This window comes from Marmota marmota, unplaced genomic scaffold (assembly GCF_001458135.2).
Source record: "Marmota marmota marmota unplaced genomic scaffold, marMar, whole genome shotgun sequence".
NCBI classification, from domain to species: Eukaryota; Metazoa; Chordata; class Mammalia; order Rodentia; family Sciuridae; genus Marmota; species Marmota marmota.
The window spans coordinates 39,594,218-39,616,837 of NW_026000174.1; the positions used below are offsets into that span (position 1 = coordinate 39,594,218).

The window sequence follows — 22,620 nt, forward strand, 5'->3', positions numbered from 1 at the left end:
GGATTAAAAAATAAGACCTAAAAATATGTTGTCTCTAGGAGACTCACCTCATAGGCAAAGACATCCAGACACTGAAGGTAAAAGGATAGGATAAAACATACCATTCACATGGATCTCAGACAGGCAGGGGTTTGTATCCTTGTTTCAGATAAAGTGGACTTCAAGCCAAAGTTTATCAGAAGGGACAAAGAAGGTCATTTCATACTGCTTAAGGGAATTATACATCAACAAGACATAACAATCAAAAATATTTAAGGTCCAAACAATGGTACATCTATGTATATCAAACAGGCCCTTCTCAATTTCAAGAATCAAATATACCACAACACAATAATACTGGGTGACTTTAACACACCTCTCTCATCACTGGATAAATCTTCCAAACAAAAACCAAATAAAGAAGCTATAGAATTTAAAAATATAATTAACGATTTAGACTTAACAGACATATATAGAATATTTCATTCACAAATGACTGAATACACTTTGTTTTTAGCAGCACATGGTTCTTTCTCTAAAATAGAACATATCTCAGACCACAAAGCAACGCTTAGCAAGTACAAAAAAAATAGAGATGATACCTGGCATCCTATCAGAGCATAATGGAATGAAATTAGAAATCAACAATAAAATTAAAAATAGAATCTACTCTGACACCTGTAGACTACATAATATACTAATGAATGAACAATGAAAAGCAGAAGAAATCATGGATGAAATAAAAAATATTTAAAGGTACATGAGAATACCAAGACAGTATATCTAAATCTCTGGGACATTATGAAGGCAATTCTAAGAGGAAAGTTCATTGCATCAAGCTCATTCATTAAAATATAGAAAGTCACCAAATAAACAACCTAATGTTACATCTCAAAGCCCTAGAAAAAGAACAAATCAACACCAAAAGCAATAGAAGACAGGAAATAAATAAAATTAGAGTAAAAATCAATGGAATTGAAACAAAAAATTAAAATTTTAAAAAATTTATAAAGCAAAAAGTTGGTTCTTTGAAAAAACAAATAAAATTGATAAACTGTTAGCCAAGCTAACTAAGAGAATGAAAGAGAAAACTAATTCATGATGAAAAGGAAATATGATGGACACTACTGAAATACACATGATAATCAGAAACTATTTTGAAAATTTTTACTCCAATAAAATAGATAAACTTAAAGACATTGACAAATTTCTAGAGACATATGATCTACCCAAATTAAATCAGGAGGATATAGAAAATTTGAACAGATCACTTTCAAGCAATGAAATTGAAGGTGCCATCAAAAGCCTACCAACAAAGAAAAGCCCAGGACCACACCAGTTCTCAGCAGAGTTCTACCAGACATTCAAAGAGTAACAAACACCAATCCTCTTGAAATTATACCATGAATTAAAAAAGGAGGGAACCCTTCCAAACTCATTCTATGAAGCTAACATCACCCTGACACCGAAACCAGACCAAGACACCAAGGAAAGAAAATTTCAGACCAATATGCATGATGAATGCAGATGCCAAAATTCTTTTTTTTTTAATTTTTTTTAGTTGTAAATGCACACAGTGCCTTTATTTTATATATGCAGTGCTGAGAATCAAACCTAGGGCCTCACACATGCCAGACAAGCATTCTACCACTGAGCCACAACCTCAGCCAAGATGCAGAAATTCTTGATAAAATACTGGCAAATTACATACAAAAACATATTTAGAAGATACTGCATCATGATCAAGTGAGTTTCACTAGGGATGCAAGTTTGGTTCAACATACAGAAATCTAAAACGTAATTCATCACATCAGTAAACTTAAAGACAAGAATCATGTGATTATTGTAATAGATGCAGAAAAGGCATTTGACAAAAGGAAGCATACATTCATTTTCAAAACACTACATAAACTAGAGATCGTAGGAACATAACTCAACATTGTAAAAGCTATATATGTTAAACCCAAGGCCAACATCATTCTAAATGGAGAAAAATTGAAAGCATTCCCTCTAGAAACTGGAACAAGATAGGGATGCCCTCTTTCACCACTTCTATTCAACATAGTCCTTGAAACTCTAGACAGAACAATTAGAAGAATTAATTAAAGAGATACAAATAGAAAATGAAAAACTCAAACTTTCAACTATTTGCTGACAACTTGATTCTTTATTTAGAAGACAGAAAAAAAAAAAACTCCACCAGAAAACTTCTAGAACTCACAAATGAATTCAGCAAAGTACTGGGATATAAAATTAATACCCATAAATCAATTACATTTCTATACATCAGTGATTAATCCAGTAAAAGAGAAATTAGGAAATTTATCCGATTCACAGTAGCCTCAATATATGTACATATTTGGGAATCAATCTAACAAAAGAGGTGAAAGACCTCTTCAATGAAAATACAGAAAACTAAAGAAATTGAAGAATACCTTAGAAAATGGAAAGTTCTTCCATGTTTTGGGATAGACATAATTAGTATTGTCAAAATGGCCATACTACCAAAAGTGCTATACAGTTTTAATACAATTCCTATTAAAATTCCAGTGGCATTCTTCATAGAAATAGAAAAATCAGTCTTGAAATTCATTTGGAAAAATAAGAGGCCCAGAATATTCAGTAATTCTTAACAAGAAAAGTGAAGCAGGAGACATTACAATACCAGGGCCATAGTAACAAAAACAGCATGTTATTGGCAAAAAAAAAAAAAAAAACAGGCATGAAAGTGAATGGAACAGAATAGAAGACACAGAGACAAACCCACAAAATACAGTTATCTCATCCTAGCAAAGGTACCATAAACATACATTGGAGAAAAGATAGCATCTTCAATAAATGATACTGGGAAAACTGGAAATCCATATGTAATAGAATAAATTGAACCCCTCTCTCCCTGCACAAGATTCAACTCAAAGTGGATCATGGACCTAGGCATTAGACCAGAGACCCTGTGCCTATTAGAAGAAAAAGTAAGCCCAAATCTCCATCATGTTGGCTTAGGAACCAACTTCCTCAACAAGACTCCTAAAGTGCAAGAAATAAAATCAAGATTCAATAAATGGGATGGTAACAAGCTAAAAATCTTCACAGCAAAGGAAACAATCAAGAATGTAAAGGAAAAAGCCAAAGAATAGGAGAAAATCTTTGCCACCTGCACCTCATATAGAGCATTAATCTCCAGAATATACAAAGTAATCAAAAAAAACTTAATACCATAAAAAAACAACAAATAACCCAATTAATAAATGGACTAAGAAACTGAACAGGCACTTTACAGAAGAAGAAATGCAAATGGTCAAAAAATATATATTCATCAGCAGTAACAATCAGAGAAATGCAAATTAAAACTGAGATTTCATCTTACTCCATTCAGAATGGCAATTATCAGGAGTACAAGTAACAATAAATACAGGCGAGGAAAAAGGCACATTCATACATTGCTTGTGGGGCTGCAAATTTGTGCAACCATAATGGAAAGCAGAGGGAGATTCCTCAGAAAACTTGGAATGGAACCACCATTTGACCCAGTTATCCTATTCCTTGGTATATACCCAAAGGACTTAAACATTTTACTTTATTTTAGTTTGAAAAAATACAAATCTACAGACATAATAATACCTCGTCTATGAATTAAGGTTAATGGTTAATAATATATTTTTAACTTCCATATGCTTTGACCTTGATAGATGTTACAAACAGTACCCCTGACCCTTGCCATAAAGATGAGCATTTGAAATGGAGAATCTATGTTATTTGTGTAAGATTTCATTCTCAAACTTTAATATCTCAGAAACAGCTGGGTTTGTAGCTCATTGGTAGAGCACTTACCTAGTACATGTGAAGCCTAGGTTTGATTCTCAGCACCACATAAAAATGAATGAATGAGTGAATTAATAATGTATTGTGTCCATCTACAACTAAAAAAAATTAAAAAAAAAACTCAGAAACTCTCCTAGCATGTGTTTTTTGTGTGTTTGACTTTACATCCTAGTACTCTAAAGTTTTTACCTCTTGTCAATGAATATTTTTTTAAATTTTTTATTGTTGGTTGTTCAAAACATTACATAGTTCTTGATATATCATATTTCACACTTTGATTCAAGTGGGTTATGAACTCCCATTTTTACCCCGTATACAAATTGCAGAATCATATCAGTTACACATCCATTGATTTACATATTGCCATACTAGTGTCTGTTGTATTCTGCTGCCTTTCCTATCCTCTACTATCCNCCCTATTTACCTCTCTTATTGTTTCTTTTGCTGAGAAAAAACTTTTTAGTTTGAGTAAGTCCCATTTGTTGATTCTAGTTATTAACTTTTGTGCTATGGGTGTCCTATTGAGGAATTTTGTCAATGAATATTGATGTCAGTGAACTAATTGGTTCTTTTTGTGTGTAGGTACCCAGACATGCCCACCGCTGCTGATGTTGTGAATGCTTTAGATCAGCAGGCACTTGCATCCATCCTAAGAGCATACGGGGAGGAGAAGCATGCCAAGAAAATTGCTTCAGCAATCGTTCAAGCACGTAGCATATACCCCATCACAAGAACCCAGCAACTTGCCAGCATTGTTGCAGGTACCTTCATTAATTCCAAGTAGTAAGAAGAAAGAAAGAAATATGTTTTCTCCCCACCCCACCCCAGACTCCCAGAGGGATTAATTTGTATCTGAAGTGATTCAGGGTAGAATCTTGCCTATTCTTCTCTAATGTTAGTTCTTCTGGTTTTGAAGACTTCCCCCCCCCACCAAGCACTGTTTCTCTTCACACAGTTAAATATATGTGTATGTATGTGTGTGTGTGTGTGTGTGTGTGTGTATAAACCACACACACTGAGGTTTGCTTGTTAGTATAATAATAGATTTTTTTTTCCTTGAGATGATTTACTATCTGTGCCTATCAAGGTGAAACATGGAATGACAAGAGCAAAAGAACTTCTTGATCCATCACAGTGGTCGATAAGCAACCTATATAAGATTTGACATTACCTCTCTTAGTTTCACATTTCTGCATTTTAATATTTTGGGCAAAAGGAGAATTGCATTGCCCAACTACTAAAATAAAATCCAGTGACTCATACATCTATTCTAAACAACAAGCTAACAAAGGGTATGTGATGTATAGGTTATTTCACTTTGTGAATGCTAACTAAATCAGCCTGAGGGGCTTATTGAAACATTTCATCTTTTCTGCTGTTCACCACCATGAACCTCTTGAACCTGAGTCTAGCTAGGATATGTTTTATTATAGCCCTTCTGTTTGAAGCCAAAGTTGTTTCATAGATGAAAGTTTTCCAAGGTAAAAATACAACTCCTGCAGTTATTTAGGAGAATTCCAGTGTTTAATTATTTGTCTTTTTGGACCATCTAAAACCCTAAATCATTTGTATTTACCAAAAACTGTGTTAAGATTTCTTTCAGTGGTTCCTATTTAATTTCTTAAGTAGTTAAAGAAGATAAGGAATATTTGTATGGCATATCAATAGAACCTAATATTGATTACCGTTATCTTAACATTATCCATAGTTTCAAGAATGAAATTTAATAATGAATTTATTCAGATCATTTAGATGTGGAAGCCATATGTTAATTATTTTATGGCATAATTGAATAATATCTTGTTCTACTTAGCATAATGAAATATGAAGTATTGACTAAGTGTTTAATTTTTTAAGCTGCATAATTTAGGGCCCTTACAACTTACCATTAAGATTCCTTTAGGCAAGTGAGAGCAGAATTCTTGTGGTTTATGTGAACATAAAACATTTCATGATATTTTTCCCAAAAAAATAATTTATACTAGTATGCTGACATTAAATTCATCTTTTTTCTTGTGTACCTAAGTTTCTTACTTCATGCTCACTAACATGACTCCACCTTATCCTTTCTGTCATTCTTTATGTAAGTATGTTTTGACTTTGTTTATCATATTAAAAAGAAAAGCAGTGAGAAGTCACACACGTTGTTTATTTATAAGAAAATCCAAAATGTTCTGGTATTGAAAATAAGGGCTTAGAGCTACCAAGCATCCTAGGAAGATTGCCCAGTGAAAAAACCTTATCTGATAACTAGTGCAACTGAGATGTAGGAGATCAACAATTTGCTCAAGATTATAACCTAATTAATAAGAGAGTAGTAATATAGAATATGTAAGTTCATGAATTTGAGATGTAATTGGGAATCTGCTTTTAAGAAATTAACTTTTCTGGCCCTGGATCCTCTAATGTGTAAATGTGGGGAAATAATATTGCAATGTTAGATAGATTATGTTAGATAGTCAATGTTAGATGGTCTGTTTAAATTATGTATATCTTCCTGACTCAATCTGGCAAATTGTGTGACTTAAGAAATTTGTTGATGCCTTCAATGTCTTCTATTTTATTGAGTATAAGATTTCAAACTAATTTCTAATTATCCTCTGTATTTCTGTAGTGTCTGTTGTGATATTACCTTTTTCATTACGAATGCTGGAAATTTGAGTTCTCTCCTTCTCTTCATTAGAATGGCTATGGGTCTGTCAATTTTATTTATTTTTTCAAAGAACCAACTTTTTGTTTTGTCAATTTTTTCAGTTGTTTCTTTTGTTTCAATTTCATTCTAATTTTAATTATTTCTTGCCTTCTACCGTTTTTCTGATTTGTTCTTCTTTTTCTAGGACTTTGAGATGTAGTGTGAGGCTATTTATTTGTTGACTTTTTCTTGTTTTAAGGAATGAACTCCATGCAATTAATTTTCCTCTTGGTACTGCTTTCATAGTGTCCCAGAGATTTCAATATGTTGTGTCTATGTTCTCATTTACCTCTAAGAATTTTTTAATCTCCTCCTTAATGTCTTCTGTAACCCATTGTCCATTCAGTAGCATATTGTTTAGTCTCCAGGTGATGGAGAAATTTTTACTTTTTATTTTGTCATTGATTTCCTATTTCATTCCATTATAATCTGATAAAATGCATGGTAGTATCTCTACATTTTTGTATTTGCTAAGAATTGCTTTGTGGCATAGTATATGGTCTATTTTAGAGAAGGATCCATGTGCTGCTGAGAAGAATGTGTATCTGCTTAATGCAGATGGAAATATTCTATATATGTCAGTTAAGTCTAAGTTATTGATTGTGTTATTAAGTTCTCTAGTTTCTTTATTCAACTTTTGTTTGTAAGATCTATCTAATGGTGAGAGAAGTGTGTTAAAGTCACCCAAGATTATTGTGTTGTGGTCAGTTTGACTCTCAAACTTGAGAAGAGTTTGATGAAAATAGCTACACCATTGTTTGGGGCATATGTATTTATGATTGTTATGTCTTGTTGTTGTATCATTCCCTTGAGAAGTATGTAATGTTCATCTTTATCCCTTTTGATTAATTTTGGCTTGAAGTCTACTTTATTTGATATGAGGGTGGAAACCCCTGCTTACTTCTGCAGTCCATGTGAGTGATATGATTTTTCCCAACCTTTCACCTTCAGTCTGTGTATGTCTTTTCCTGTCAGATGAGTCTCCTGGAGGCAGCATATTGTTGGGTCTTTTTCAATCCACTCTCCTTGCCTATGTCTTTTGATTGGTAAGTTTAAGCTGTTAACATTTAGGGTTATTATTGAGACATGGTTAGTATTTCCAGCCATATTTGTTTATTTTTGTTACTTAACTTGACTTGGTTTTCCTCTTTCATTAATTTTTCTTTTAGTATAATACCTCCCTCTGCTGATTTTTATTGTTGTTTTTCATTTCCTTTTCATGGAATATTTTGCCAAGGTTGTTTTGTAGTGCCAGTTTTCTAGCTATAAATTCTTTTAAATTTTGTTTATCGTGGAAGGTTTTTATTTAGTCTTCAAATCTAAAGCTTAATTTTGCTGGATACAAGATTCTTGGTTGGCACCCATTATCTTTCAGAGCTTGATATATTTTGCTCCAGGATCTTCTATCTTTCAAGGTCTGTGTTGAAAAATCTGCCATTACTCTAATTGGTTTTCCCCTATATGTAATCTGATTTCTTTCTCTTATGGCTTTTAAAATTCTCTCCTTATTCTGTATGCTAGGCATTTTCATTTTAATGTGCCTTGGTGTGGATCTGATTTTGTACATTTGGCATCCTGTAGGCTTCTTGAATTTGGATTTCCCATTCATTCTTCATGTTTGGAAAGTTTTCTGGTATTGTTTCATTGAATAGATTGTTCATTCCTTTGGTTTGGACCTCTGTGCCTTCCTCTATCCCAATAACTCTTAAATTTGGTTTTTTTTTTTTTTGCTATCCCATATTTCTTGAATGTTCTGCTCTTGGTTTCTTACCTTTTTTGCTGTGTGGTCTATGTTCTTTTCAAGATGATATATTTTATCTTCATTGTCTGATGTCCTATCTTCCAAGTGGTCTACTCTGTTGGTGATGCTTTCATTTGAGTTTTAATTTGGTTTATTATTTCTTTCATTTCAAGGACTTCTGTTTCTCTCTCTCTCTCTCTCTCTCTCTGTCTCTCTCTCTCTCTCTCTCTCTCTCTTTAAGAACCTCTATCTCCCTGATGAGGTGATCTTTTGGATTGAGCCAGGCTCATTGTTGAAGTGATCTTTCACTGATTGTATTTGTTCTCTTATGTCTTCTTTGAGTTCACAGAACATTTTAACCATGTATATCCTGAAATCTTTCTCTGTCATTTTTTCTGCTGTAGCTTGCCAATGATTCTCATAATGTGTTGTCTTGATTTGTTTGTGGTACTTTCTTCCCTTGTCTTTTCATGTTACTTGTGTGTCTTCCTTTCCAGTTCTGTGGGTCTGGTGTGTTATTGTTTTTACCCTATAGATTTGTAGTGCTCTTGTAGGGTTCCAAGATCCCTCCTTTGTGGGGAAGGACAATGATAACAGATCCCAATATCAACAATACATCACCTATGAACAAATTGTTGTTATTAAGACATTTACAGTTTAGTCTCAGTGTCCAGAAATGTTGGATTCAATTATTATTTAAAATATAATCAGTAGTTTCATAAAAAGGCTTACAGTATCTGGAAGTGGACAATGAACTAGGGGTTGGGTGTAGGACGATATGCTGAGAAGGAAAAATGTGAGGGTATAGAGTTAATATATCTTAGAAAATGTGAAGGAGAAGTCTAATGAAGAGGGTTAGTAGCAGGGAAATAGAAATAAAGTAATTTAGGGTAGACAAGTACATGGGAAGATAGTACAGTGCATAAAACAAACACACATATTTATTTAGAAAAATACAGGATGTAAAAAAAAGTAAAATTTGGAGGGTGAAAGAAGAAGAAAGAACAAAATAAGGAAAAAAAAGAAAAAAGAAAGAAAAGAGAGAAGAAAAAGAAAGGGGGGGGCTTATGCAACTTCTCTATACTATATAATTCAGGTGACTCAGTCCTCAAAGTTCTATTTCATGCAAAGTTCTTGATTTCACATATGTTGGGGATGTGAGGGCTAGAGGATAGAAAGATAGAAGAGAAAGATAAAGAAAAAAATATTTGAAAGAAGAAACCAGGGTTGTTGGTAGTTTTTGAGATTCGTTTTTTTTTTCCTGCTTCTCTTCTCATTCAGTAGGTGGGGTTGTCGGTTTTAAGCTAGTGTCTCTGCCCTCAGAATGGTGTAGGTAACCATGGTGAGAAGACTGGACCTGGTGTAGAGTGTCTGGAGGTGGGGAATGCCGCCCACTAGTCCCAGCAGAGAAACTGCACCTCACGGGTCTCTTTTTGTGATCTCTCGTCTGACTTGAGCCCCCATTATCATTTCCCTCTCTTGCTTGGAGATTTCCCAGATCCTGGTCTCTCTGTTATGCTCCAGATATTAGTCCCCTCCCCTCTCTTACTTATCAGATCCCAACTGTGGGACTTCTGACCCCCAGGTTCATACCAGGTGGGTGGCGCCCTTGTCCCAATGCACTCCTGATCAACTAAGAGCTGTTTTTGTGTTTGGTGGTCACTGTGCCGAGTTACCACCACTGGGGGGTGGGGGGAGTTGGAAACCAGGTAACTGCTCAGATGGAGATCTGATCTGAGAGCCACAACGCCAAATATGGCAAGAAAGTTTTTCCAAGATGCAGTTGGTCTGCTTCCAGTGTCAGGGTGTCTGGTGAGGTGGGGGGAGCTGGATGATGGCTTTGTGCTGTGGATAGGTAGCACCCGAGTGACCTGTCGGGGAGCCAGGCACAGTCTGGAGTTCTGCAGAGGTGCTGATAGGTGATTCTGCTAAACCAATTGAGAGCTGTGCGTGAACAAGAACTGCGGGCTTTGGGCCCAGAGTCCAGAGTCCTACTCTAACGCCGAGGCTCTGATTTTTGCATGGGGGTCACAGTGCTGGTGATTTCTGCAAAAATCCACTGTATAGGGGTCCTCTCATACTCTCTGAGATCTTGTATTCCGACTACGTGAGACCTAGGGCATAGAGCACCACAGGACACTGCCTCTTTCTGGCCCGCCACTTTGAAGTCCTAAAAATATTTTCTTTTTGTGACCTAGAGTTATGATTGTTTGGTTATTAGAATATATGATAAAGCAGAGGATTATAGAACCTATGCAAGTACATATGTATATATGCATGCTTATGTTCTAATGGCAATTCCATAAAGTTCATTCTTTAATAAACCACATTCATGATATATGTCCTACAAGATGAAGTTATTGCTATTAAAATGAAATAAGAATTTCAAGGTATTTGCAAAGCAGTCTGGGGATTTTTTCTAGATTCTCATGACTTTTTCAGTCTTATAACTGCCTCATGCACACCTAATTTGATTGCACTTCTTAAAGTACTCCAATACTTTATCCACAGTTTCCCATATCTACAACTTAATTTTCATGGAATCAGCAGCTGTCTTTCTTTTTACATTTGTATTTCATCAGTTTAGATAATATTTGATTCAATTATATAATGACAATAGTTAGCAGTGTGAGCTGTAAGCACAGAATTTTTTGATGGGACTAGGACTGCACATTAACACTATATAGTAAGGTGCTACCCTCAGACACTCAAACGGAGAAATGGGCTAATCTGTCAAGTATATTAAGTGGAGATGTTTTAAGAGAGCTATTTCTTGAAGGATGTATGGGAAGCATTGGGAGGATTTCTGCATTAGTTACCCAGGATTATCAGTAAAAATACTATCAACTTGGTGGTTTAGAACAACAGAGATGTATTCTTTCTATCTTGGAGACTTAAAAACTGAAATCAAGACATAAGCAGGACTCGAGAGGAGAATCCTTTCTTAACTTCTCCTAGCATCTGGTGGTTACTAACATCTTAGTATCCTTCATTTAGTGTTCTCCCTGAGTATCTATCTTTGTGTCCCAGTTTCCTTCTTGTAAGGCACAACTCGTAGAATTTAGGTCCCAACCTAATCCACTATGTCTTCATCTCAGTTACTGCATCTGCAAACATCCCATTTCCAATTTAGGTCACATTCACACGTTCTGGGTAGACGTGAATTATAGGGATTCTACTGAACCTTGTATAGTTCCTAAGCAATATCTTATTTAACAAATATGTATATTGACAAGCTGTAATGTGTGGAGACTATATTTGTATATATTTTCTGATTCTAATGAATGTGTATTAATACATCAAAAACTATCAAGAATTCTAGGAAATAAGCAACACAGTTCCTGACCCATATTAAACACCATATTTTTTCACAATTTTATTGGTGTATATTATAGTTGTACAAAATGGTAGGATTTGTTGTTATATATCATAAATGCACACAATATAATAATATAATTTGTCAAATATCATTTCCCAATATTTCCCCTTTCCTTCTCCTCCTTTCTCCCTTTGGTTCCTTTTCTTTATTCTACTGACGTCCCTTTGGTTTTCATGAGATTTCTCTCCACCCTTTTTTTTTTCCTTTTTCCTGTCTAACTTCCACATATAAGAGAAAAATGACCAATGACTTTAGCTTTGCTTATTTGGCTTAACATAATGTTCTCAAGTTGTATCCATTTTCCTATAAATAACATAATTTCATTCTTCTTTATGGCTGAATAAAGCTCCATGGTATACATATACTATGTTTACTTTATGTATTCATCCATTAATAGACACTTATTTAGCTCCATAATTTGGCCATTGTGGATTGTGCTGCTGTGAATGTGGGTATGTATGTATCACTATACTATGATGACTTTAATTCTTTAGGATAAATACCAAAGAGTGGGTACAGCTGGGTCATAGGGTAATTTCATACTCAGTCTTTTGAGGAGCTTCCATGATGATTTCCATAGTTGTTGATTATTGTGATCCCACCAACAATATAAAAGTGTTTCTTTTTCTCCACATCTATATTTATTTGTATTCTTCATGACTGCCATTCTGGCTGGTGTGAAATGAGATCTCAATGTAGTTTTTTGACTTGTATTTCCCTAATTGCTGACAATATTGAAAATTTATTCATGTATTTGTTGGCCATTTGTATTTCTTCTTTTGAAAAGTGTCTATTTAATTCATTTACTCATTTGTTTTTATTTGTTAAAAACTCAAACTATGAAAGTAAAAATCATTTCCTTTGCTTTCTAAAAACTAATAATCCAGGACAGGGAAGACCACCTACCATACTTGGAATCACAGTATATCCAGTAGAATTCTGTAATAAGTCTGATTATTTCCTAGTCTGGAAAATGGAAATACCTATTTCTTTCATGACCAACCAATGAGATAGTGTATGGGAATGTTCTCTGTGAAATTTGAAGTGCAAATACACTCATACCCATATTTTCTTTATTTTCCATCTAGAACCAGGGTAATTGAGAGAGCAAACAAATGCACAACATGCAATATTTAGCTATGGTCTTCCTCTATTCTCAGCTAAGCAATGTGATCTATGATAGGTTGATCACTTCATTCCAAGCTTATGTAGCTTTTAGGAAGGGGAAAAATGTCATCTTTTTCTTCAAAGGAACATGTAAAATATATTTTTCCAAAGAAATAATTTTACTGATGAAATGTCAAATGATAATTTAGGTGTCATGAAGTTACCATATTAACATATTATATAATAGATTGAACTCAAAAAATTAAAAAGATGATTAAAATTGATGACTCATGCCTCAACTCCTATTCCAGATCATCATCTTTTTCCAACAAGGTTTCATTAATACAGAAACCTTCAAAATAAAAAAAAATAAATTAAACATTCATTAAGAAATTATGATTGCCATCAAATTTTAGTAGGAATAGAAATTTTTTCCTGATGGAGTTAATCAAGCCAATTTGTCCTTTATTGTTTTAAAATATGCATTTTTTAATTCCTCCATGTTTCCCCAAAAAGTATATAAAGTATATATACTAACATATGAATATATACAATATATATATCAACATTGCCACAATTACAAAATAAAAGTAAAGGTTTTAAGAGTGTTCAATTATCACTCTGATAGAAATGTGGTCAAACTTACAGTCAAATTTGTATGGCTTGCCAGTGTGTCATAGCTGTTGTTGCCATCATCTAAGATAATAAACTTATTGTTCTGTCATTTTAAGTTTTATGATTAAAACTACTGTTATATATTGGATTTTAATATGGTAATTTCATTCCAGCTAAATTGTCGAGTAATATTTCATAATTAAACTGATGAAGAGACATTCTGTACAAGAAGTCCAACTTAGAAGAGAGTGAAATAAGGATAAAAAAAAGCAAACCTAAAACTCGTTTCTTTTTTAAAAAAAAAAAATATGAGCTATTCTCAGTTTTTAGTAGAGAGCAGGAAATGTTCCAATCCCAAATTATTAAGGATTTACCCTAATTTTTTATTGGTGCATTATAATTATACATAATTGTGATATTCATTATGTCATATTCATACATGTACATAGCATAGTTCGATCAGTCTTATTCTCTAGTACCTTTTCTTTCCTTCTGTTACTCCCTCTGCCTGATCTGCTTGCTTTATTCTACTGATCTCTATTCTATTATTATTAATTTAGTTAGTGCATTTATATATATATATACATATATATACGCACGCATACATATATATATTTCATGCAAATACACACACACACACATATATATGATGAATTTCGGTATATTCATACATAAACATAGCATAACTTGGTAGATTTTGTTCCCTAATTCTTACTTCCCCACGCTACTAAAACTTAATGTTGATATTAATAAGTAATACTGACACTTACTGAGCAATATTCTAGGTACTCTCTTAAGTTATTTTCATATATTAACTGAAAATTTGATGGTAGATATTTATATAAACTCGTTACCCCTCATAACAATGCATGAAGAAAGTATTGGTTTATCTCTATTAGACAGTGAAGGAAACTGAAGTATAAAGAGGTTAGATACTAAGAGAGACAGTTGTGTATACAACTCACTCTGTATCCTATGACAAATGCTGGATATAGTGGAGTCATGAACAAAAAAATATAGAGGCACCAAAGAGAAAGGAACAATGGATTTCAGTGTAGGGAAAGAGAGTTAATAAGAAGAGAAATTGGGTAGAAATTATAGACAAGGAAACTTCTTGAATTAGGGTTTTTAGGGGAAGAAATTATGCCTATTTATGGCAAAGTCCCTCGGACCCACTAGAAACTCGTTAATTGCATATATGAAAGGATGAATGAACAAACAAATGAGGAAGTAACTAGGATATGAGAGGGTTGAGAAGACTGGAAGACAATTAACTCAGGATCCAATCCTAGGACCTAATATGATTATAAATCCCTGGAATTCACTGTTGTGTTGGAATCCTCTATCCTAAATGTTATCTTTAGCTGGGTCAGATTCTTAGGACAGTAATTCAGTATAATCACGTCCTCTAGAGTTTAATAACTCTAGCTGAATTTCCAACCTCTCCAGAGGAAGAAAAAGGCATTCCTTTACCTCATTACTTCATTTATGATCATTATATACTTTTTGTGCTTCTGCAAGTGAAAATTAATCTGCTGGCATTGTATGATCAGCACATTAGCAGTGTTCACATTGATTTAATTTTGTAAAGAAGTATATCAATGGTTAGGCCATTTTGTCCTCTATTGGTTAAAAAAAAGAAGAAAAAAAAAGATTGTTTGTTCTTACAAGTAGTTTTTCAGAAGCCTTGAAAATTTGATGATAGATATTTATATAAACTCATCATTTTAAAATCTTAATCAGATACTTTCATATGGCAGTTTTACTATCATCTTGTTTTTGAGATTGACATGATTCATATCTTGGGTAGATGGTAGGTATTGTTGTAATGTGTCCTTTTTACCTCACCCAAAAAATGTTGAGGGAATCAACGGTCTGTAACATCATCCTAAAAGCACTATTGTCACCCATCAGTTATTGTGTGTTGGGAATATTCTCTGAAAATAACTCTATGCTTTCATTTTCAAGTTTAAAATGTTCAAGTCAACTGAAAACAATGTCAAAAAGAGAATTCCAAATGTTGATAGGTTGACAAAGATTAAAGGTCATATTTCTAGAATCAGGAGGGTGAACAGTGAGTTAAATACTAGTTTTGATGTACAAACTTTAATTGTAACTAAAAGTTAAGACCAATACTTCCAAGTTTTTCCAAATATACATATATATTTGGGGGTGTATTTAAAATATTATGTAATATCTGAAAAAGGTATTCCTCAGAATTTAAAATTAAGAGTCTATATCAACTTTTACATTCTTATATTTCCCTTATCTCTTTACTTTTGTCAAGTAAACAGGTTCAGAATTTCCTGAACATTGTTATTTATTTTATCATTGTGAGCATTATTTGACTATACATTAGGCATACACAGACCTACAATGATAAGGGAAACTATAATAACTTTTGGCATTTATAATAGTTTTTCTGTAATTTTAAGTGGTAAATCAGGTTCTGTATGTCATAAAATACTGGGTTATCCGTATTTTCAATTTCTCCATTAGCAGAATAGAGAATTTGACCTGAGAATGAGATGCAGACTTATTTCATACATGGATCATATGAACAAGTATTTATTGAATGTTCACTTTGTATTAGACACTAATGAAAGTACATAATGATTAAGACATCTTCCAAAAATTCAAAAAAAAAAATCATCTTTAAAGACAGTAAGCTTCACGGTACTGATTTGGATCTATCAGCACATTTTCTGATTTTTTGACCTTCTAAATTCTTCATGAATCACACTCCTTTTTTGGATTAGTTTCCTTCTTACACAAGACCATATTTTAAATATTTTCAATGAGGATCTATAAGTAATAAACGCTTTATACTTATCTAAATTTATCAGTATTTTGTCTTCAGTTTTGAATGATAATTTAGTTGGGTACAGAATTGACAATTTTATAATTTTCACTCAGTAATTTGTGGATATTATTCCATTTTCTCTTGATATCTACTATAGCTAATAAAAAGTCTAATTTTCAATACTTTATAATTCATCTCTCTGATTACCTTTAGAATTCTCCTGTCACTGATCTTGTGCTTGATTGTGACTGTTTTTATTGGTCCTTAATGAAATAGTAGGAGCTTCTTTAATATTTATTTATTCCTGGAAATGTTAAACATTTCCAAATGTTAGACATCCTATGTTTATTTTCTTTCATTCTCTCTACTCCTATAATAGTTATTTATCATATTTCTCATAGTTTTCATGTCTTTGTATCTGTGTTACAATGTAGGTAACAACCTTTTTTGGTTTGCTGTCTTAAGAGAACTGCTCTTTAATTTTTAAATTCACTAGTCATTTCTAAAAGGTCCATTGGTTTTTAAAATACTTTTGTATTCATTCTTTTATTATAGTCTCTACTGATTACTTTAAAACTGAATATATTTTAAATATAATTGCATAAAATAATTTCACATTCAATCTCATATGTTCTATTATCTATAGTTCTTCCTATTTATTTAATCTGCTATTTTATATCTGAGTGTATGGTGCATGTTTGTATGTGCATGGATATATGCATGTATTGAGCACATCTTCAGTGGGGTTATAAACATATTTCCCCTTGAGGATCCCTACATGATGTAATTCTTGCTTCTCTCTTTCTGTTCTCCTCTTTCCTACCTAATAACCTTCCAGCCAAGCAAAAAGTATCATGTCAGGCTTTGCTAGGTTTCTGAAGGCAGAAACATATTTAGGCAAACTTAAATGATAAAAAGATTATTAGAACCTATATATAAGAAGGGATTATTGTGTGTCAGCATCAACATATCAGAGAAAACATTTACCTGTTTTTTTGGAATTGGCTTATTTCACTTAGCATGATAGTCTCAAGTTCCATCCATTTACCTGCAAATACCATAATTTCATTCTTCTTTATGGCTGAGTAATATTCTGTTGTGTATATATACACCACATTTTCTTTATCCATTCATCTGTTGAAAGGCATCTAGGTTGGTGGTTCCATATATGTGGATGCTGACACACAACAAGGAGTAGGGAGGGAAGAACAGAATTTCATTTGATTAGATAAAGGGGAAGGAAGGGAAGAAAGGAGGGATGGGAATAGGGAAGACAGTAATAACTTTCCTACATTCATATAAGAATACAGCACCAGTGAAACTCCACTTCATGCACAACTGCAAGAATGGGATCCTAATTAGAATAAGTTATACTTCATACATGTATAATATGTCAAAATACGCTCTATTATTATATATATCTAAAAATAACAAATAAGAAATAAAAATTTTAAAGGAAGGGATTATTATTAGGTTATATATGTTAATAAGGAAGATATTATCTCTGCTGCATAGGCAGATCTCTGACAGATAAATGGCAATTCAAGTGTTGTTTTGGATATTATCCAACTTAGTGGCCACATTATCATTTTGCAGTCTCAGTAGTAGAAGTAATGAGTTATCATTATTGTGGTTTGGCAACACTCTGTCTCTACCTTCTAAAATTAACTTTTTCTACGGTCATTAATGTCTATTTACTCAGATTTTTACTTATTTTGCTTCACTATCTAATAGCTTCTGTTTACATATGCATTTAGCATATGTTTTAGTTTCTGCTTCTTGTATCAACTGCTTCTGTCTCCCTACCTCTTTTCCTCCCTAAACTCAGTCCCCTGCCCCCCACCACCAACACCTGGGTTTCACGATAGAGGGTTTAACTTGTGCTGTTGTTATCCCTGACATTTTCTTGTTTGACAGTATACATTTGCTGTATTTAAAATGACTCCTGCTAGATCATAGGGGTGACAAATTTGTGTGATAATAGCATCATGACCAAAGCTTAAGGATTATATATAACAGTTCTACTTACATAATTGAGTGCTCCCCACGGGTTATAATTACTTAAGTAATGCTTTAAACTTGTGTAATTCTTAAAATTGGCCATAACTAAGTCATTTTTTCCTCTCCTTTAAAATAATTCATCTACCTTATATTAAAAAATATATCTAGCCTTACATAAATAAGATGGACCCTATAATTCTTCTTTCTTAATAATCTTCATTGAGAATTATTTTATGACTGTGTGTTACCAAACCATGATAAAATTTAGTTTACTAAAATCCCTGAGAAACCACTTTCCTTCTCTTTTTCCACCAAATCTGAGGCTGCACTGAAATATCTCCCCATCTCTTCAGACTGTTTCCCTTACCAACTTCATCTGATAGTTGGGTAGATTAGGTAGGTAGATAAATGGATACATGGATGGATGAATAGATGGCTAAATAGATAGATAGACCACATTTTCAAGCTCTCTCATTTCTAGTGGCCTGCTAGAGACCTCCACCTGAATTTCTTATTAACAGTTCCATCTCAAAATGTATAATGTTGCAAATGGGGCCTTCTAAGGTGTCTCTACTCTTGTGACAAGTTTCTCCCTAGGCCCTGGGCTATTAATGAAAATTTTGAAATCTAGGTGAATATTCCCATGACCTCACAGTTATTGCATTCTATTCAAGTGCTGAATTAGCCCCACACAGATGCAGCCAACTTTTATGATTTGTACCTTCTAGAGTAGCAGATTAATCCACATTTGGGCCCACTTGAGCTCCAGCTGGGGCATCTAAGGGGTTCTACAGTGGAATTTGGGAGGAAAAGTTTCAAGACAGTACAAGGTAGGGAATACTTAGGTACCATGGGTACTAAAAATTTTGTCCTCCAGATTCTAGCTTGTCTGAAGATCTCTGAAAGGTCTTCAGGGTTGTATTAACTCAGGGTTCTCCAGTAGGACAGATTCATTATGATAGATGGATGAGTTAATAGGTCAAGAGATAAGAGATGTCTCAAAAGAAGAGTCTTAAGTGTTCCCAGAAGAAGGGGGAATTTGCCTCAGGACAAGCCAGGCTCTTAGAATACAGAAAATAATTTTAGCACATGGCAATCAGCACATGGCATAGATAGAGGTTTATTTAGAAAAGTAGATACATACTCAAGGGAGAATATGGATCATCTCGAGAGTCAAAGACACATTGGAGAGGTTCCTGGCTCTTCTTTTAAAGGAAAATTGGTGAGGGGTAAGTATGGAAACATATGCAAGAATGGTTTCAGTTTTATGATCTCAAAACAGGTTCTGTCAATCTCAGGTGATCTGGTCAATCTCAGGATCTTCAGGCCGACATGGTCTTCATTAGCCAATCCGTGAATCATGCTGGAAAATCCCCTAAACTATAGGACCTCAAGTTATTATATCTATCTTCACTTAATCTATTTATTCGCTGGTTAATTAACAGGTCACAAGTGGATTTACAGATTTCTCAGGAATTTGAGAGTAACAGGTTCGCAAGAGAGGTTGGCTTAAGGAGTGATAGGCCTGGTCAAATAGGCAGACATTCTAGATTAAAATCTTATTTATTTGACCTTTTTTATGTTCTCTATCGCCCTATTTCTTCTCTTCTATCTTGGATGGATGGATAGATACATGGATGAGAATGGATATTTGGGGGTAATTGGGCCATGTAATTATGAAGGCAGAGGAAGTCCTGCAATAAACTATCCAAAAGCTAGAGATCCTGGGTATCAGTAGCATGCAAAAAGTTGCTGAATAATGGAAGCCAATTATATAACTGTCAGTCTGGCCCAAGGCCTAAGAATATAGTGGTCACTGGTGTAAGTCAAGGATTCCAAAGTTTGGATAGCCTGGAATCCTGATGTTTGCGTGTGGAAAAACTATCCCAGCTCCAGGAGAGAGAGAGAGAGATCACTGCCTTCTGCTTTTTTTCTTTTCTTTTTTAAAATTCTTCTATTCAAGTCCATAGCTTAGTGGATGGTACTTATTCGTATTATAGCTTAATTTTTTACACACAGTCTACTCACTCATATGCTTATCTTTTCTGGAAATACTCTTATGTAACACCCAGAAATCATACTTTAGTTCTATAGATATTCCATAATCCAGCGAAGTTGATACCTAAAATTAACTATCACAGTTTATTCTCCCATTGTTTTGATAAATAGAATCTGCCTTCTTTCTACCCATTATCAACCCTCTTTAGCAAATAGTTGCTTGGCCACATTGTAAGTATTCTCTTCTAAACACATTTCTTTTATTATTTACCCTATCCAGGCTGAGAGTTTTCTAAATCTATTTTGCTTCCCTTTTGAAATTATGATTTCTGCCTTTGAATCATGTCTCTCTCCTCTCATTTTACTTCATATGGACAAAAGAAGCCATGTAGGACTTTAATGCTTTGTTGCTTAGGTATTTCTCCTATCAGATTTCTCAGTTTACTACTCTTAACTTCCACTTTACACAAAGTTCTACAATTTGGACACCGTTCTGCCAATTTCTTTGCAACTGTATAACAAGGATGGTCTTTACTTCAGTTTCAAATACTAGTTCATTTTCTTTGTCTGAGACCTCATGAGATGGCCCTTACTATCTACATTTCTACCAACGTTCTAATCTAAGAAGATTTAGTTTCTCCATTCACTCTTGTCTCTATGCCCTCACTAGAATCCCCTTTATGCTTGTTTATGACAACGTAGGCAATTTCTAGTAAGCTCTTCCAAATTCTTCCACCTTCTACCTAATTCCCAGTTCCAAAGACACTTCCACATTTTTAGGTATTTTTTATAGTACCCTTAATCACGTCTTACAGATTTGATGTTTAGAGCACAGAGCAGAGGCACACGCCTATAATCCTAACTACTTGGGAGATTGAGGCAGGGGAATTACAAGTTAGAGGCCAGCCTAGGAAACTTAACCAGATCTTGTCTCAAAAATAACAGGGAAAAAATGATAAAATGGCTAGGGATGTAGTTCCGAGGTAGAATGCTCCTGAGTTCAATCCTCAATACCACAAAAAAAGAAAAGAAAGAAAGGTAATTTGGTAATTAAATTTAACATTGACCACCTACTTAGGTAATAGGAATCATGATTCAGTTTGAGCTGTTTAATCTGTGCTAAGCAAATTAATTCAATTTTTTAAAAAATAATATATAAAAAATTTAAGAGTTTAGTTTTGAACCATGTTTCTCATTTCATCTCAGCAGGAATATTCCTTGTTACCTTTTTGCTGAAGCCTACAACTCAAGTTTTTCCTTATTTTATCAAGATTTGTAAATCCTGATACCCATAGTGAGATCATGTTGTCATCAGACTTAACCTGGTGGGAGTTGGGGATTACATGAGACTCTGAAGAAGTTTAAAAAGAACCTTACTGAGTAAAGCCAGTTTTATCCAGAACTATTCAAGTTCACAGATTTTAATTAACAGTTTGAATTTGTAATATTACTTGAATTTCATATGGGTGAGAATTTAACACTATATTAAAGAATCCCAGGCAAAAGGACACAGGTTGCGTCACAGAAACTTATTAAATGTGATATAAATTCAACAGATGAATGCCGGCAAACAGGTGCAAGAGCTGAATTAATTTTTAAACCCTACCACTCAGGGGGAATTGCAATGCATCATGTTGACAGCCACAGCACGTTGCTAATTTCATTCACAAGCTTAAAAATCTCAATACATTTGAACATGTGAATGTATTAAATTTTAAAAAGTGTAAGTAGCATAAGGGTATCCCAGAACTAAAAATGATAATTTCTCTCTGGGACTTGAAGTCATTTATCTAGCCAGAAGCATGGTGTTTTTTATGAATGAAATCTATCTTACTGCTTTTTCATACAAATTGTGTTCTATTATTATATGCAGTACATACTGTTACTAAGCAAGATTTTCTCTAACTTTTAATGTGAAATCCTTTGTGAGTTAAAAGAAAAATGAGTATTCACTGAAATAGTTTATAGCTTCTGCAGTCATACAGGAAGGAAGGTCTCAATCAATGCTTCGATGGCACTAAACGGTGAAATATTCCCAGAATTCAAGAAAAAAACAAAAAACTCAGTTTGTTCTCACCAGGAATTTACCTACTTTAAAGTCCCTAGTTTATTTTTCTATCACATCATCAAACTCTTAAGAATTTTATGCACATCTCCACATAAAATTGCACATATACAAAAAATCTTTTAAAGATTTCAGGGAGTTCATGAATTTGTACATTTAGAATATCATTTATGAAATCTTTATCTTGTCTAGGATTGGAAGAATATCTTTTATTCAGTTCCCCTTTGCCACTTGCTATGCACAAGTCCTTATACTTTGGATTGGATACTTAAAGGAAATAAGTAAAGGTCTCTGGGCCTTTTATGACAAAGTACAAGTTGATGGGCAAGTAGTGCAGAATGGTAAATAGTTTGTTGAAATATGTATTAAAAGGTCATTGCAAAAGCTCTCTAGAAAAGTTGGCACCTTAGTAAGTGTA

General features: G+C 33.8%; 1 protein-coding gene across 4 annotated transcripts in view; it reads left to right on the forward strand.

The window, feature by feature from the left end:
• Positions 1-22,620, forward strand: part of Mettl15 (methyltransferase like 15) — a 225,817-nt gene that overhangs the window by 182,578 nt on the left and 20,619 nt on the right. For all 4 annotated transcript variants that reach the window (XM_048788522.1, XM_015477730.2, XM_015477731.2 and 1 more), the window contains exon 6: positions 4,384-4,562. In XM_048788522.1, coding sequence (XP_048644479.1) covers positions 4,384-4,562 — 179 coding nt within the window. The remainder of the gene's footprint in view (positions 1-4,383; positions 4,563-22,620) is intronic.